The sequence below is a fragment of the Pelecanus crispus genome, chromosome 6 (genome assembly GCF_030463565.1).
Source record: "Pelecanus crispus isolate bPelCri1 chromosome 6, bPelCri1.pri, whole genome shotgun sequence".
Lineage (NCBI taxonomy): Eukaryota > Metazoa > Chordata > Aves > Pelecaniformes > Pelecanidae > Pelecanus > Pelecanus crispus.
The window spans coordinates 55,993,319-56,010,708 of record NC_134648.1 but is presented as its reverse complement, the minus strand read 5'-3'; the positions used below and the strand labels follow the sequence as shown (position 1 = coordinate 56,010,708).

The 17,390-nt window shown below is 39.9% G+C and overlaps 1 protein-coding gene across 1 annotated transcript in view; it reads right to left on the bottom strand.

The window, feature by feature from the left end:
• The window catches only part of SLC24A4 (solute carrier family 24 member 4), a 95,957-nt gene that overhangs the window by 26,515 nt on the left and 52,052 nt on the right, over positions 1–17,390 (bottom strand). Inside the window, exons 3-9 of the mRNA XM_075713377.1 lie at positions 10,427–10,503; positions 9,161–9,235; positions 7,009–7,093; positions 2,654–2,757; positions 1,856–1,930; positions 883–908; positions 134–187 (exon numbers count right to left, since the gene is read on the bottom strand). Coding sequence (XP_075569492.1) covers positions 134–187; positions 883–908; positions 1,856–1,930; positions 2,654–2,757; positions 7,009–7,093; positions 9,161–9,235; positions 10,427–10,503 — 496 coding nt within the window. The remainder of the gene's footprint in view (positions 1–133; positions 188–882; positions 909–1,855; positions 1,931–2,653; positions 2,758–7,008; positions 7,094–9,160; positions 9,236–10,426; positions 10,504–17,390) is intronic.

Genomic DNA, 17,390 nt, shown 5'->3' with positions numbered 1-17,390 from the left:
AAAAAGCAAGGGATCATATGTAGAAACATGACTGGCTGTATTATTCTCAGCAGGAAGGCCAAGGACAAAACCACACCAAAAGAATGATGATCAATTAACACCTGAAGGGCACATGGAGGAGAAAAGCACTTACTTCATGATAAGTATGTAGAATGAATACATAATGATGAGTACAAGGCTTTCCCACCTCAAAGAGACAAAAAAAAGTGTTAAAAGGCCATTCAAACAACTGTATGCTTTACAAGTTTTATGTAGGAGTGTGCATTAAACGTCTAGTACAAGTTACATTTGCGTACACAGGATTCACACCATTAAGATTAGATGGTGTCTCAGCAGAATGGGGGGAAGCAGGCTCTCAAGTTCCAATAAACATGCAAATAAAATGTAATGCATATATTGCAGAAATGTGCTATGCAGACTGAAACCACAGTTACCCTCTGAAGATCATAATGCCAAGGCCTTTTGTCATTTCAGTGCTGAAGCACAGGCCAGGCACTCTGAGAGGACTCTGTTAGAAGAAGCTTATGGTCTTCCACTAGGATCCCACCTTGGACTGTTCTTTGGGACACCTAGCACCCCCATAAATGTTAACAGCCAGAATCAGAGCAGCAGAACTTTGGCCACCCTCTCTGCATGTGAGTCTTCAGGCCTTACCTATAGCCTATTTACTTCGTTTATGTTTCCAGGTTCTCAAATTTTCTTTTAGTTTTCCCCAATCATCACAAAAAAAAAAACCAAAGAAAATACACAGGATTTCCTAGGTGTCAAATCCAGCTCATACTCCCAGCATGTATGAATGAAAGCTAATTACACTGCAACTCTATTTATTGATCTAGTCTCATGGCGAATACGGGACTGTAGGGAATAATTTACACAACTTACCATTGTATTTTCTCATCATATATGAACTAGAAGAAGGAAAAAAAGAAAGAAAACACATAAATTGGCCATTTCTCTGATCTATCTTGAAAAACAGTCAAATTTTATTTAAAAAATATCAGTCATATCTAGCCAGAAACTATTCAAGTTTTGACCCTTTCTAACCAGAACTTTCACTGTATGGATTGTGCCCCTCACAAAGCGCAAATGTTGTGAACAAGGCTTGGATCCCCCTCAGTGATTGTTATAAATACTAATTAGTAAAACAGTGTGAGTATTCATGTATTCTGAAGAGACCCAGCTCTGAGTCCTTTTAACAGCTAGACTAATTTTAGCAGAAAAGGCAGCCATTTTACTTCTGCTCTTGGGCCAAGTGGTTATACACATTCTACTCCACCCTATGTAACACCTGTAACTGAATGGACAGCTAGTGATCCATATTTATTGCAAATCAAAGTGGATTCCTCCCCTCCTTGCCACCAGACACAGTAAATGCATACGTTCAGGAACTACTGCACTGCTCTAAATGAACAAAGTGGTATCTCACCTGTGTTCTATTTAGAAAAATTTACCCAGAATCTGTGAAATAAAATTACTGTGTAGAAGCAAGAAACAGCCACCTTCCCTATTTAAAACAGAAGTGCAGCTCAAAATTTTTCATCTCCACAACAAGCAGTCCCCTAGGTCAGAAGAGAGCGCTAACTGCACTGTGTAACAGTAGCCTGCTAGCCTGCAGAACTTTACAGACTGTAGGTACAAAATAAATGGACATTGATGGACATGATGGACACCTATTCTGTGGGGCTGCATGAAGTTTTCATGTTTGGACCACATTGTGGAGCTGAGCCCTCACTTCTTGGTGTCACTAGAACTAGCTAGGAAAATAATTGTTTACCAGTGTATACCAATGGTTAGCAGGCTGGTCCTCCACAAACTCAAGCAATGAAACACATTAATTTATAAGAGAACTACTTACAACAATAAGTACAATCACAGATATTGTGTAGTATACAGAGTCCCGGAACACAGCCCACTGGGTGAGACAAACCACCTGAAAAATATCACACCTTAAGCCAACAAAAAATATGTGATTTTAAAGACAAAACAAAGGCCTCTATCTTGCAATCACTTAGGTGTGTGAGCAGAGTTATTATTAGCAACAATTTTGGAACTAATAGCAGTTTTATGCTAACAGGAAGACATACCAGTCTTACACAATGGATCTATAATAACCACCAGCAATAAAAATCATATAGAAACTTCCAGTAATGAAATACATTTCTTACTAATGATATTTTAATTGGTCATAATTTCAATTGTAAAATACAATTCATTGTACTGCAGCGAATCAATGGTTCACACTTCATTGTATTTGTGCATATATTGGACTCAATACTTGAAAAAATATGATACACAGTCTAACCATCTACTGAGTAGATGGAGCAAATCTCATGCTTGTGTCCTAGATTCTTTGATCACTGTCAGTACCAGGGAGGATTGGCAGATGCCACGGATCAGTTGACTGTGAACACAGTATTGTATGAAGAGGAACCAGTTTCCTCTCTATGCTACATGTTCAGAGTGCTGAAACTACAGCTGAACTTTTTGGAAACATTTGGTATTTGTAAAGCATTTGTAAATTCTTTCCAACATTTGACATTTTTCACAATGCCACCTCATTTTTGGTTTTGACTAATACTCTTTTTTAATATTTGCTCATGGAAACCCCTAAATTGTAAGCAATTGAACTCCATAAAATAAGTATCTTACTAACCTGTCCTGCAAACATGCCACAGACACCAATAATGCAGAGGATGTTGAAAACTGCTGAACCAACAATGGTCCCTATTCCTACATCTCCGTGAGTGATAAATACACCTGCAGAGGGAGCAAAACATGCATTACTACCTCAGTCATTTCATTTTAGGTCACGGGCAATTACTTAGAACACATGCTACCTGAGAACAAGCGATTGTTTGAAAGTTTAACCAAAACATATTTCATAATATATGCTCACTTCTCTGGAATATTTTGTGCTTTTAGTCTAACTAGCAGCTCCCCATTTTTGCCTTAACATCTCTACATACATATTTTTATTAAAAGTAAATAATTTCTTAGCTAGTTAGTTCAACAGTAAGTCCTGTATTTCACAGTTTGGTTGTTAGTGGTGCAGTAATCCATTCAAGTGAGTATAAAACATCTCCAGTCACATCAGGAGCATGGAATTTATTTCAAACAGTATAATAAAGCGCAGAAACCTTTCTCACAGGTATTTAATATTTAGTGTGTTCTTCCTTGCAGTGTCTCATGGGAATAAGAGATTTGTCCCTCAAAAAACTGGTAGCCACTTTGGGTGCAGTAATGTGTGCCTTCTGACTTGAACAGACAACCAGGATTCAGACTTCATGTGTTCTAGTTCCAACTTTCAGATTTCCCTTAGTACTGAACCCACCTATGCCTCAGATATAATTGTATCAGAATGACGAAAATCAATGTCTGGAGTGGACCTCCAGGTATTATCTAATGTAATCTTCAGCACTGAGACAAAACCAAAGATAATGTGAATGCACTGCAGAGCTGTATCTACTTGTACTTTAAATCTTTTGCTAAAGGGAGCCTTAAAGGCTTACACTCGCTGCTTTTTAATAAGTTGGATGTGAGGTTATAGTGCATTCCTTCAGACTGTATTTCCCTGAAGTTTGTAAAAATGTCAGTCGCGATAGTAGCAGAAAGCCTATTAAGGCTTTACTAAAGACAGATTTATCAAATTTAAGCCACTTGCTGCTAGAAAGCTAAGACCTAGTTGCCATTACTGAAACTTGGTGGGACAAATCCCACGACTGGAGTGTGGCTATCAATGGCTACAGGCTGTTCAGAAGGGACAGACGAGGAAAGAGGGGCACAGGGGTTGCCCTCTACATCAAGAAATGGATAGATTGTGAAGATCTGTCTCTGAAGAATACCCACAAGCAGGCTGAAAGCTTATGGGTAAGGATTAGACACCGAGGCAACAAAGCAAACCTTGTGGTTGCTGTCTACTGCACGCCGCCCAATCAAGGAAAGCCTATTGACAAAGCCCTCTTACTGCAGCTACAGGAGGCTCTTGTCCTGCTGGGGGACTTCAACCACCCTGACATCTGCTGGAAAAGTAGCACAGCGAGCTCTAGGCAATCCAGGAGACTCCTGGAGTGCACTGAGGATAAATTCTTAAGCCAGGTAATAGACAGCCCTACCAGAGGGGATGCAATGCCGGCCTGTTGGTCACCAACGCAAGTGAGCTAATTGGTGATGTCAAGACTGGAGGCAGCTTGGGCTACAGTGATCATGCACTGGTGGATTTCGCAGTCCTGAGGGATATGGGTCAGGTGAAGGGTAAAGTCAGGACCCTGAATTTTAGGAAAGCAAAATTCCAGCTGTTCAAGAAGTTAGTCAGTAGGACCCCCTGGGAAACTACCCTCAGGGACAAGGGAGCAGAACAGAGCTGGCAGATTTTTAAGGACACTTTCCATAGAGCGCAAGAGCTCTCGATCCCCAGGCATAAGAAAGCAGGAAAGGAAAGCAAGAGGCTGGCATGGATGAGTCAAGACCTGTTGGTCAAACTAAAGAGCAAGAAGAAAATGCACAGGCAGTGGAAGCAGGGACAGATATCCTGGGAAGAGTATAGGGATGCTGCCTGGTTCTGTAGGGATGGGGTCAGGAAGGCCAAGGTGCAGCTGGAACTGAACTTGGCAAGGGATGCAAAGAATAATAAGACGGGCTTCTACAGGTATGTCAGCCAGAAAAGGAAGGTCAAAGAAAGCATACCCCCCCAATGACCAAGAATGACAAACTGGTAACAACGGACAAGGAGAAGGCTGAGGTACTCAGCAACTTTTCTGCCTCAGTCTCTACTGGCAAACTCTCTTCCCACACCTCTCGAGTGGATGGACCGCAAGACAGGGACTGGGGGAGCAAAGTCTCTCCCACTTTAAGAGAAGAGCAGGTTCATGACCACCTGAGGAACATGAACATACATAAGTCTATGGGACCTGACAAGATACATCCCAGAGTCCTGCGGAAATCGGCTGATGCAGTTGCCAAGCCACTCTCCATGATATCTGAAAAGCTGTGGCACTCAGGTGAAGTCCCTGATGATTGAAAAAAGGGAAACATTGCACCATTTTTAAAAAGGGTAGAAAGGAGGACCCTGGGAACTACCGACCTGTCACCCTCACCTCTTTGCCTGGGAAGACCATGGAACACATCCTCCTAGAAGCTATGCTAAGGCACATGGAGGACAGGGAGGTGATTTGGGACAGCCAACATGGTTTCACCAAGGGCAAGTCTTCCTGACCAACCTAGTGGCCTTCTGTGATGGAGTAACTACATCAGTGGACAAGGGAAGAGCTACAGATGTCGTCTATCTGGACTTCTGTAAGGCCTTTGACATGGTCCCCCACGACATCCTTCTCTCTAAATTGGAGAAATATGGATTTGATGGGTGGACTGTTTGGCGGATGAGAAATTGGTTGGATGGTCACATCCAGAGGGTCAACAGTGACCAGAGTGGTCAACAGCTCAATGTCCGGATGGAGATCAGTGACAAGAGGTGTCACTCAGGGGCCCATATTGGGACAAGTACTGTTTAATGTCTTCATCAGTGACATAGGCAATGGGGTTGAGTGCACCCTCAGCAAGTTTGCAATGACACCAAGCTGAGTGGTGCAGTTGACACACCTGAGGGACAGGATGCCATCCAGAGGGACCTGGACAAACTTGAGAAATGGGCCCATGTGAACCTCATCAGGTTCAACAAGGCCAAGTGCAAGGTCCTGCACCTGGGTCAGGGCAACCCCCAGTATCAATACAGGCTGGGAGATGATAGGATTGAGAGCAGCCCTGCAGAGAAGGACTTGGGGGTACTGGTGGAAGAAAAGCTGGAAATGAGCCGGCAATGTGCGCTTGCAGCCCAGAAAGCCAACCGTATCCTGGGCTGCATCAAAAGCAGCGTGGCCAGCAGGTCAAGGGAGGTGATTCTGCCCCTCTACTCTGCTCTGGTGAGACCCCACCTGGAGTCCTGCATCCAGCTCTGGAGTCCTCAGCACAGGAAAGAGATGAACCTGTTGGAGCGGGTCCAGAGGAGGGCCACAAAAATGATCAGAGGGATGGAACACCTCTCCTGTGAAGAAAGGCTGAGAGAGTTGGGGTTGTTCAGCCTGGAGAAGAGAAGGCTCCAGGGAGACCTTGTTGCAGCCTTTCAATACTTAAAGGAGGCTTAAAAGAAAGATGGGGACAGACTTCTTAGCAGGGCCTGTTGCGATAGGACAAGGGGTAATGGTTTTAAACCAAAAGATTTAGGTTTAGACTAGAAGTAAGGAAGAAAGTTTTTACAATAAGGGTGGTGAAACACTGGAACAGGTTGCCCAGAGAGGTGGTAGATGCCCCATCCCTGGAAGCATTCAAGGTCAGGCTGGACAGGGCTCTGAGCAACCTGATCTAGTTGAAGATGTCCCTGCTCATTGCAGGGGAGGTGGACTAAATGACCTTTAAACGTGCCTTCCAACCCAAACTATTCCATGATTCTATGAAATTTGCTGCTTTCCCCCTTCTCTATCAGTGTAATCCTGTGTCCTTCATTCTCTTAATAGGTACTGCTTTTGCCATTTAGATCTCCTCTCTATACCAATAATTTCTAATATTTCAGAGATTATTTCAAATAATTCTGTAAGTAATGTACACAATGTCCTTCTGCCTTTAACAGATCTGACTTATCTATACATTAATTTGTTCTTTTCCCATGTCCCCTGTTCTCCTACTTCCTTGCTAAAATTAATTCCCTTTATTTGTGAAGAAGCAGCCAGAGAGGCATCAAATATCTCAAATTCTCTCTCTCAGGGGACTGCAATAAATCTCTTCTTTTACTTCCTATGTTCAGAATCAGCCATTCCTCTCTGTGTTTTGAGAGGAGATTCACAGTTTCATGAGATATTTTGAGTAGTTAATTATACCATGAACCACAGACTAGCTGACAGCTGCAATTGCTGATTATAAATTGACAGAAGAATGGTAGCACTTTTGGATATCTCTGCTTGATCTGCTGCTGATTTTTTAACAGCAGATCTCATAAAAGCTACTGTGTGGGCTCCATACCTATAACAGATGCAAACAGTTCTGGAGTGGAGCTCCCTGCTGCCATGAATGTGGCTCCAGCAACATCTTCACTCATACGTAGTTTCTGGAAGAAAAGCATTGCTAATTTCAGCACTGCTGCTGTATTTACATTGCACAGTTCTAGAGCTGCTAAGATAGAAGCTCTTCATTTTCTGGACACAGTGCTGTTAAAGGATGAAGTCACTACGATATAAAATTAGACACTACCTTTTGAGAAGGCAAATGTACTTTGGGCAAGTAAAATGTTTATACCCTAACTCAGCGAAGTGTCAGATAAAATTACCTACTTATATATAACTGAATAGCCAATTGCAGCTTACGTGTAGCTGATTAGAGAAAAGCATCTCTGCAGATTCAAAAAGACTGTAAACATCTCAAATTGTTTTCATTAATTTACTTTTGGAACTCTAAACACAGTCATTCAAGAATAAAGGGCAATTCTTGGGGCTTCTAAAATTTGAAAATAAAAATCCATAAGAGAAAAATACAACCTCTCTGAATGAACCTTACAAACAACAGGCCTGATTCTGGCTTCACTTTACAACTGTGTTAATCAAAAGCGAGTCCGCCGACACAGACAAAATTAGTCCAATTAGACAGAGAGAGGCCTGTGTACTGCAGATAGATCTATTTTTATGATGGTGTCTCTTAAGCTCTAATAGAATATAGATAACTTAAGAGTTCTCAGACCAGCAGAAACATGTGTAGCTCCACAAGTGGGCTGCATCAATTCAATAATGTCTGAAGATCTTTCCCTTGAACTACAAAGAAGGTTTTATGGAGGAGCTTTTTCTTTTTTGAGAGTCTCTAGACTCATCTTTAGTACCTTTATTTTTCTTCCAAAGATGGAAAAGTGGTTAGTGATGAAAGCACCAGTACAGAAATCATGTATTTTTCAGGCAGCATGCAATATTTTGAGCTCATGAAAATGGCATCCTACAGAACTTGACAAAACATAAACACAAGCCCTTAGTGTACTGCTTGATTTATTACCAGTCATACTGTTGCAGGACCTAAAGCGTAAATGTTCTATTTGAATTCTTCTTAGCTGTTTTAATGTTTAGCAGAACATGAGACAAGAGGCAAAGATTTTATGAAGGATCAGTGACAACTTAATTGGTACAACCCAACTGGTACAACTTAAATATGGTGTGTAAGGGGCATGCTGAAGACAGAACATCTGAAAAGGGAAAGAAAAGATCCCTATTGAGTATTTTACTATTACTGGCTGCCTCCCTTATTCTGCTATTTGTTCTTCTATTCATAAGTGTAAGTACATAGGTCTGAGTAACACTAATAGGAATTTAGTACATATATCCATAGGAAAATAGACTTTTTAACTAGCTACAGGAGTTTCTCAGAAAATGGTCATGCACATTTTTGTTAAAAAGCAAAGGAGATGAGATTTCCATTTTTCCCTCAAAAAGGAATTAAAATATCGTTTTGTATTTTGTGTTTTGTAGTAGTTCACCAAAGCCTTACCTAACATAACATTTACATGCCAATTATATATCCTACCCTGTCCTGATCACCTCACTTAATTAGAATCCTACATGTAATTTTGCAAAGTCTTCTCAACAATTATGTAAAGGAATTACATTTATTTACTAATTTTTTGCATATAAAATATGTATTCTCATTCCATATCAAACCAAGGTACGTACTTTTCTCATACATTCTCCCTTTTCTCCACTTTATGCCAGCAGCACATATGCTTGCTTTCTCCTTGCTGATACAGTGGTAGATGTCCAAAAAAATTTGCATAGCCAACACGTTAATTTGTGTATGTATGATTTCTTTTCACAAGTGACTTTTAAAACTAGGAGTACAATAATAAACTGAACTCATCCATATGTCATGTCCATCCTAGCTACATACTACAGGTATTTAAGAGTGGGTTTTGCTATCTGATCTCATTAAACCTTTCATTTTTTCTCCTTGAGCGTGGCCAGGGGGACCAATATGCACAGACCACAGGTTCATTTTTTGGTGGAAAGCTCAAACCATTTGAAAAGGACCGAGGCAAAAAAGTTGACAGGAATGAACTCCAAATAATGATGGCACAAAATGTTTGATTTTATAATAATCTCTAAAGAAATTTCCAAAAGAGGAATAAAGTTCTTTAACATACCTCACAAATTTTCTCTAAGGATGGAACAAAGAAGTCATCACATACTATGGCCAAAGCATAGAACATGTAAAGAGCCTGTAAAGAAAATAAATTCAGGAAATATTTCAGATTTTTCCTTTACATGAAAAGAGGAAAGAAGGCAATGCTATATTTATTCAGGCTAGCAGAAATAGCTTCATTTTTTATTCCATTCCAAATAAAAATCACTCTGCTGATCAACTTATGGCATAAAAACAGATTCTTGAATGTAAGATTAAGTTTAGAACAAGAATGTTTGCCAGACCCTAGAATATGAAAGGTATCATAGTTTGATGGAATAGGGTGCCACAACAGACTTCATATAAAGGAAAGTAACAGGTAAGGCTTACAAAGTTATGTAGTCATCATCTGTATTTTCAACTAGTTATCAGACCAAGTAATTAAATAGAAAGTAACACCATGTTGATTAACAATACTCAAGAAATAATCACACCTGGAAAGAAGCAGACCCTGACACGGCTCACTGCACCAAACCCCTCAGGAATGATCCTAGCTCCCTGCATACATATGATTCTCCCACTGTCTTATGTGGCCTTATGCGCTGTGCTCATGCAGTGGGCCTAATCCTGCTGTTGTCCATCAAACACAACTCCTTTTTACTTTACTTTCCCTGAGCTGGGAATGGAAAACTGGAGCACGTGGGCCTTACTTGTTTTGTTTTTTCTACAATAAAATATAAAACTCCACATGACATTTTCTTCATTTCTTCAGGGTTGGGGTTTTTTTAACAATTTCATCTTTTGTGTAGAGACACAATAGGAAAGAAAGTGAATCAAGAATCTTCCACATCATGCTTGATGTCATCAATAAAGGAATCCCAAACCCTGTTCATACAAGACGAAATACAAACATATACAAGTCTGTGATCCATGTGGCCAGGATTTTATCTCCAACAGGATGAATGCATACACACTCCAAATTCAGACTTGCATCATTTTCTTAAATAAATTGTAGAATCATAGAATCATTTAGGTTGGAAAAGACCCTTAAGATCATCGACTCAAACTGTTAAGCTAACACTACCAAGTCCACCACTAAACCACATCCCTAAGATGTTACCTTTTGAGCATTGGTACCCATGCAGACATATTAGAAATACTGAAATCAAAGTATTAGAAACATGTTGATATATACAGAGCTCGATTGAGTAAGGCCACTAAGATGATTAACATCTTACAAGACAAATAAAAGGAAAACGAAAATGAAGCACAGTAGAGGAAAACTTACGGCAATGATATGAAGCAGAACTCCTCCTTGCTGCCGTTCTTTATTTGTAAATACATCTTCAGGAAATTCATTAATGGCTGAAAAAGAAATATACTTTTTAAAAAAAATTTTACAGCATCTGTAAACGAAGACTGAAAAATAAGGATGCATCTGTAGAAATATATGACCAAACATGAGTGTATCTTCCAATTTATTACATTACAGCTTGCCACCTCAGAATCTCTTTTCTGCTCTGTAGAAAAAACAGAGAACTGATACTTAGGTGTTATTAATTATCATTATTCCAGTGACTTAAACCAACCTCCACTGTACTAGGAGTTTCACACTCTTAATGCCTTATTTTTACTATCGTCTCCTCTGTGTCTCCTCTAAATATACCTCCAAGGTGACAGGCACAGGCACAAAAATTCATGCTGAAGTAATATTGCTGGCTTTAAGTGTGCCTTGCCTGAAAAATTACACAATGGTTGTAACCTTCCATCAGGTTCTTAACTACAAACTTTTATAGGGCTCCACAGTCTTGTAAATTGTTTCACAAAGATTAAAGTGATTCCAAGTACTTTCTCCAGAAAGTCTACTATCTAAATCTGGTGAAGGAAGGAATGAAACAGATATGGTAGGTGGACAATAGGAATGTGCAAAGACATGAGTTTTGGGACTACTTCTGGGTGACAGTGAAGTTGTGTGGAGCTCAGTTAAAGGATCTATGTTCCACACAAAGGCAACAGTGAAAAAAAGATTCCAGATGGTGGAGACAAAGACAGCAACTAAATCAAAGGCCTGAAGAAATATATGAGATAAAAAGATCCAGATTGACAAGACAGGCAGGGACAGAGATCTACAGTGCCTCAGACAGGAGTCTGGGAAGTTTAAGGGTGAAAATTATTTCAGCCACTGGAATCCAAATGCACTGAAGTCATTAAATTATTATTCAGAAAGACATGTTCCTTTCCACGAGGAGTTGTAGATGTAGGTTGACAACAGGATAAGCTCCAGAAGGTTCTTATGAACTTACCACAATATACTGAAGCTCAGAGAAGGAAACAGAGGGAATATATTATCATCTTCCCCATATTCAGGTTGGCCAGTTTAAAAAAAAAATGTTTAAGAGCACAATATTTGATATTTATGCTGTTCCATTTTCAATTTCAATGGTGTATTTTCTCAATTTCTCAGCATAATTCTGCAAACAACAACCATGAACATAGAAACCAGGAATTTGAGGTATGGTTGATGTTTTTAGCTACTAAACTTCAAACAGTCTAAACCAGCCTTATTTTCAGGAAATGTTGCACTGTAACTCTTTGAAGATTACACTTTTTAGAGTATCTTAAATTTGAGTTACCTGCAATCACAAAACACACTTGAAAACCTTAGCTGCAGTGAGAGGATAATCTAGTTTCAAAGACCTGAATGACTTCTCATCTCCTCAATCTTTGAGTTTTATATATATACAAAAATGCCTCTTCTCATCTGGACTACACACACCTACATATGTCGCACATGTCTAGCTTGACAAAGACTTGAACAGTGTCTCCATGCAAAGTTTAAGATCCCGTAGCTCTGTTTTTCCCTTAGTGCCCACTACCATAAATGTGTTATTTTTTAATTAATACACTGGCAGCAGGCAGTGTTTAAAACCTAATATACAGAAATCACACCTTCCTTCCAAAAGTCAAATTTACCATTTTATGAAATCTCTCTAAATCCTCCAACCTAATATTTGAAAGCCACTATAGTTTTGTTTACAACTACTAACGGTCTATAAAATATTTAGCATAAAATAAAAGTTCATCAGCAATTCCTTGACCTGTTCTTACTGTTGTATTCTGACTAGAACCTATATCAGCACTTGGCATGTTGAACTTTCCCAAGATACAGCTGTATCTTTTCTTTTAAATCTCAGATAACAAAAACTGAAATGAAAGCAATAGTGGATATAAATATACAAATGCATCAGCACAATAGCACAATTATACCAAATCACTCATTGAATTATGGAATACCATTCAAGGGTATGCAGAGTACTTCAGTGCCTAAAGACCAGTAGCACACCAGTGTATAGCAGGACTAGCTTCAAGAAAGTGGGTCTGGGTTGCTACAGAACTCCAGAGTCTTCAAGGGCCGTGATCTGCACTGTAAAGAGATTTGTGACCTTGCGAAACAGTCTGAGGAAATAGCATTGCTAAACAAATGCAAACCACGCTGTAAATAAAAGACATTTGCCCATTGAGCCAAACAAATTCAAATACTTCTAAAATCAAAATATGTCCATAAAACATCTTCCTTTCTGTTTAGTTTTCTTCACTGTTACCCTCAAACAAGGAAAAGAATAGTGGAAATATACCTACGCTGGGAGAACACTGGTTGCATTGTAGTTTTGAGACACTGTATTTAGAGTTGACATTCTTACTCTTGTACTGGAAGACAGTGCAGGACTATCCACAAGCTACTGGTCAAGATGCAGCAATCTGCAATGCTTTTATCTACAGATAAATCTTTTAAGATGCCAACAGAACCTTATATGCATGTAACAGACAAGCAGGTTCCCTGTAGTAATATACTGCTATATACAGTAATACATATAGTAATATGTAATACAGTAATACCATTCCCCCCATGTAGCAATTGGGGAGGAATACCCTTCTGGAATAATATTGGAATACTGGCATCACAGGTGGTTGTGCCAGGAGCACCATCCCCCTTACTGCCACCATACAGCAGAGGGAGTATGTCCCTGTCCCGTAACTTGGCAAAATGGACATATCATCTAGGAAGCTATTACCCACCTGGTAATCTCATTCAGTTGAATGTAAAATATTCCACAGTATAACATTAAAAATGGTTAAGTAAGTATAAACTGAAGTTTCAAGAAGCATGAATAAAAATCACTATCTTTCTAACATGACTTTACTTACTCGAAGTTAATACTAAATAGGAAATCAGAAGACCAGAAGATAACAAAGGTAAGAGCCAGAAGACAGAAATGAGCCCAAGCATCTGATCACCAAGTAAAAGCAAACGACCTTCACTGCAAACCATCTTGCTTCATATGTAGTCTGGTGATGTAGTATTTGTAATAAATAACTACTTGTAATAAATATTGGCTTGCCTCACAGAGGTAATTTTAAATGAATTAACATGAAGGCAGTTTTTCTCAAAGATAATGTGCCTCTCAACACAGAACTCAAGGCATGCAACTGTTCTCACATAGAGACACTACAAAATCCTCTTTAAAAGTCAGGTAAATGAAGCAAGGGTAAACTTGGTAAGTAAGATTTCTTCCTTAATGAAATGGCCACCTGCCAGTGAGTTCCATGGTAAAGTTTGGAGTTTTTCAGTATAAGCATTTGCTGTCTTTATGGCTTTACTATCCAGACAATCATAGGTTTTTAAAATCGTCATCTATATATTCTGTATACCTTATCTACATACACTGTTCTTTATTTACTCGCTGTATCATGGGTTTAATACTTTAAACAGAGTATTTGTTTTTCTTACCTACTGCTATGATAACCTGGTTGCTCAGGAAAAGGCCGTTTGGATTCCCTTGGCTCCTAGCTTAGGCCTGGGAATCAACATCACTTAACTGAGGGGGGCAGTGGTACTCCCTCATCTGAATGAGCTGACAGAGGGGATATGACATTATCACGAAGTTTGAGAAAGCACAGTCTGCCCTCATGGTACAAGCTGATGCATGTGCACAGCAGGGCACTGCTCTACTTCACGCAGAGATATTTTCTCATGTACGGGAGACAGCTATCTGGCAGCCCGAGTGGGAGCTACATCTCCTCCGTTTCTACTGAAAGAGACAGAACAGATGGGAGAAGGAGATGAAATGAAGAGCAGTACATCTAATGGGGCTAACCTTTGCCAAAAAAAGGAGGGGAACATACACCAATCATCTTAAAATCAGCTAGAAATACAGAAATATTTATCCTGCTGGTACTGTTGCAAACTCATGGTTCCTGCAGCTCATCTTATCAAGCACAGATTTATTGAGGGGGAAGGGAGGGCACCAAGAAAGCCAAGCCTATATTGGAACTGTCATCATTCTGCAGCTCATTACCTCTCCCCAATCACAAAATGAGTGGGGAAACAAAAGCAGCTTATCCAGCCACGACTTGGAGGGGACACCACCACCTTTTTCTCTGAGTGCTGGAAACAAAAAATCCTTGATTATGCCATGACAGAAAGGATGATTCACCTCTGATAAAAAGCTCTGGCTGAGCTGTCTGTGGCTGAAGAGCTACACAAGGCAGGCAAATAGCATGCCTCAGAACACAATATAATAACAGCTGCACAGCTTAAGCTGTCTGCCTGGCTTTGGAGTGAAGATCTGGTATGCAGCAGCCGGGGTAACCCAGGCATGCCAGTGACACCTGCCCGGACTTAGGCTGTTACCGGATTACTTCTGAGTACCATCAGAGCATTGTTCCCATATGCCCTATCCATACTGTGACAGGCAGTCTGCCAATGAAGTTAAGTTTCAAAATCTTCTAAGCCTGACAGAATATCTCAACAACCACGTGGACCTGTGGTTTTATAACCTGCCTCGACATGTGATTTCTTCACCTTATCAGCAGTTGATTTACTCACAGAGGCAACAAACATGCTACCTCTTAATACCTGCTAAGCGTTCAAGCCTGTTACAATGCTTAAATTTCTCCTCACAGGGAGAAGGGAGCTGTGGCTGTTTGAAAGGACACATGCAATCAGCTCCACTCTGCCTTTGCAGGAAGGGGGTTAGGCAAATGATGTACACAGAAGCCCACTTGTCCTAATGCGTGCATCTTGTTCTTCTGCCCATGTTCCTCTGTCCCTTCAGGACATCTTACATCTACAGATTGCAATACCTACATCTTTGCCCTGGCATTCAGGGGTTGTTGATCATCAGACTTACCCAGGGGAGAGGTATAAGGGGAAGAAGGACAGACAGAAGACAGAATTATGTACTTCCGCTTTTATCCCCTCTACAATCATATTCACAAGCCAACTTGAATATTTCAAATTTGTGTCATTTGTTTAAGCACTGCAAGCAGCTTTAGGCACTCTGCACTTAGTATATTTCCGCATATGTGCAATTCCCTTTTCACATTGCAGATCATCACCTTCCTAAAGCCTGGTGTTGCATACATGCACATGTATTTGTGCCTCAGCGATTGCAAACAAACTCCTCACTGTGTGCAGAAATTAGCTTCTTTATACCTGTCAAGCAAATGCATGCATTGTTACCTGGTGTCAGCAGTAAAATGTCAACAGTTTGTGCACCAAGAGTTGAACTTGCAACAGCCTTCATGGTACTGCAACTTGCACTAATTTATAATTCTGTACTAATATAATCTGTTAAAAGATTTGATTGAAAGCCAAAAAATTATCACTTCTTTCAACCCCATCTCCCTGAATGCAGGGGTCCTATATGAGCTGAGTTGCAACAGAAGGGATAAGTATGTCTTAGAATCACCTTGCTTTCAAAACATTTGTGGCTTCGGCCCATACTGTTCTTCAAAATCAGTGCAGTGGGAAGATTTTTACAGAAAGAAGGTCAGCCACTTTGAAAGCAGCCTAGTGGCAATGGGAGAAATTCCTCCCATACTCTCTTTACCACCAATGTCAAGAGGGTCAGTCCCCTGTCACATTTGACATATTAGCTCAGGTGCTGAAGTGGTGACAGTCTCAGAAATGACTGTGGTGAGCTCAGTACAGCCAAACAGACATGTAGGTAGTCTCGGGGAACAGCACAATACACTCATCTGATCCTCTTGCATAACCCATGCACTGTCAGTATTGTGAGAGCAATTGGGGACTTTAGAAAAGAAGAGCAGGGTTGCTTTTGCTCATAGAAAAGTATTGACCTGTTTTAGTTATGTATTCCAGTGTTAACACTGTAAACAAAATCAACTCAAAGATAACGTTATCACAGTGAAACTAGTTTACTCATATAAAATGTGTCATATAAGAGTCCTCCTTTTTAATACAGATATAATAAATTTTAACAGTTATTAGAAAATCATAAATGTGCCATAGTACATTAAAACTGTATTTTTTACAGAATTACAGGAAGCCTAAATTCTTGAAAAAATCACATAAACTTCAAATTTTAAAATAACGCTTTCTAACACCACAAGCAACACTTTCTAACACCACAAGCTAACACGCCCTTAACTCTGAATTGTCACTTGAGAAAAACTGTATACTCGGCAAGTCCTTTTATACATGAAAGCTGGTAACTTTGAAAATCTTACAGGGACCAAAGAAGAAAGAAAAGAACGATTCACTGATAATCCTGGATGCCATCCTGAAAAAATAAGAATTACCAAGCTTTAAGCTCCCATTCCCATTAGACAGCTGTTTCCAGTTTTCTGTAGCAGGATGACACATGGAATTTCCCTGAAATACTCAGTTCAGCTTCTGCTGGATACTAATCTGGGCACCAGTGTTAAAGCAAATCAGGAATGGGCAATTCAAAGAAATGTATACATTTACTTGAAAAATTCTGCAAGGAAATTCCTTTAGAGATAACTCTTTAGGAAACTGGTTTCATGGATTATACCACCTGGACAGCAACAGAGCATCCAAATGAAGTGCAATGAAATGATACGAAAAACCACCCAACTTCTTTGAGAGACATTTGTGCATCAGTGTAACGCCATGTGATGCCAAAGATCAGATTTTCTATTTGCAGGCAAAGTACCATATGGCAGGAGGCACAGTAAGCATCCTCCTCCATAGCCCTCACCTCACAAACAGTAGAATTATGAGCAAATTTTATCTCTGTGGTATATTAATTCAATTTGCATTGCTCAACCAAAAGACTGCCAAATGTGATTATCTGTGCAATGGTAAGTGGCAGCTTATGGAGCAAATAACTGACTCAACTCTAAACTATTAAATCCATTTAATGTATGTATTGTAAAGGATGGTGTATTAATGAAATAGGCTTCAAAACTCTCCTTCCATCAGT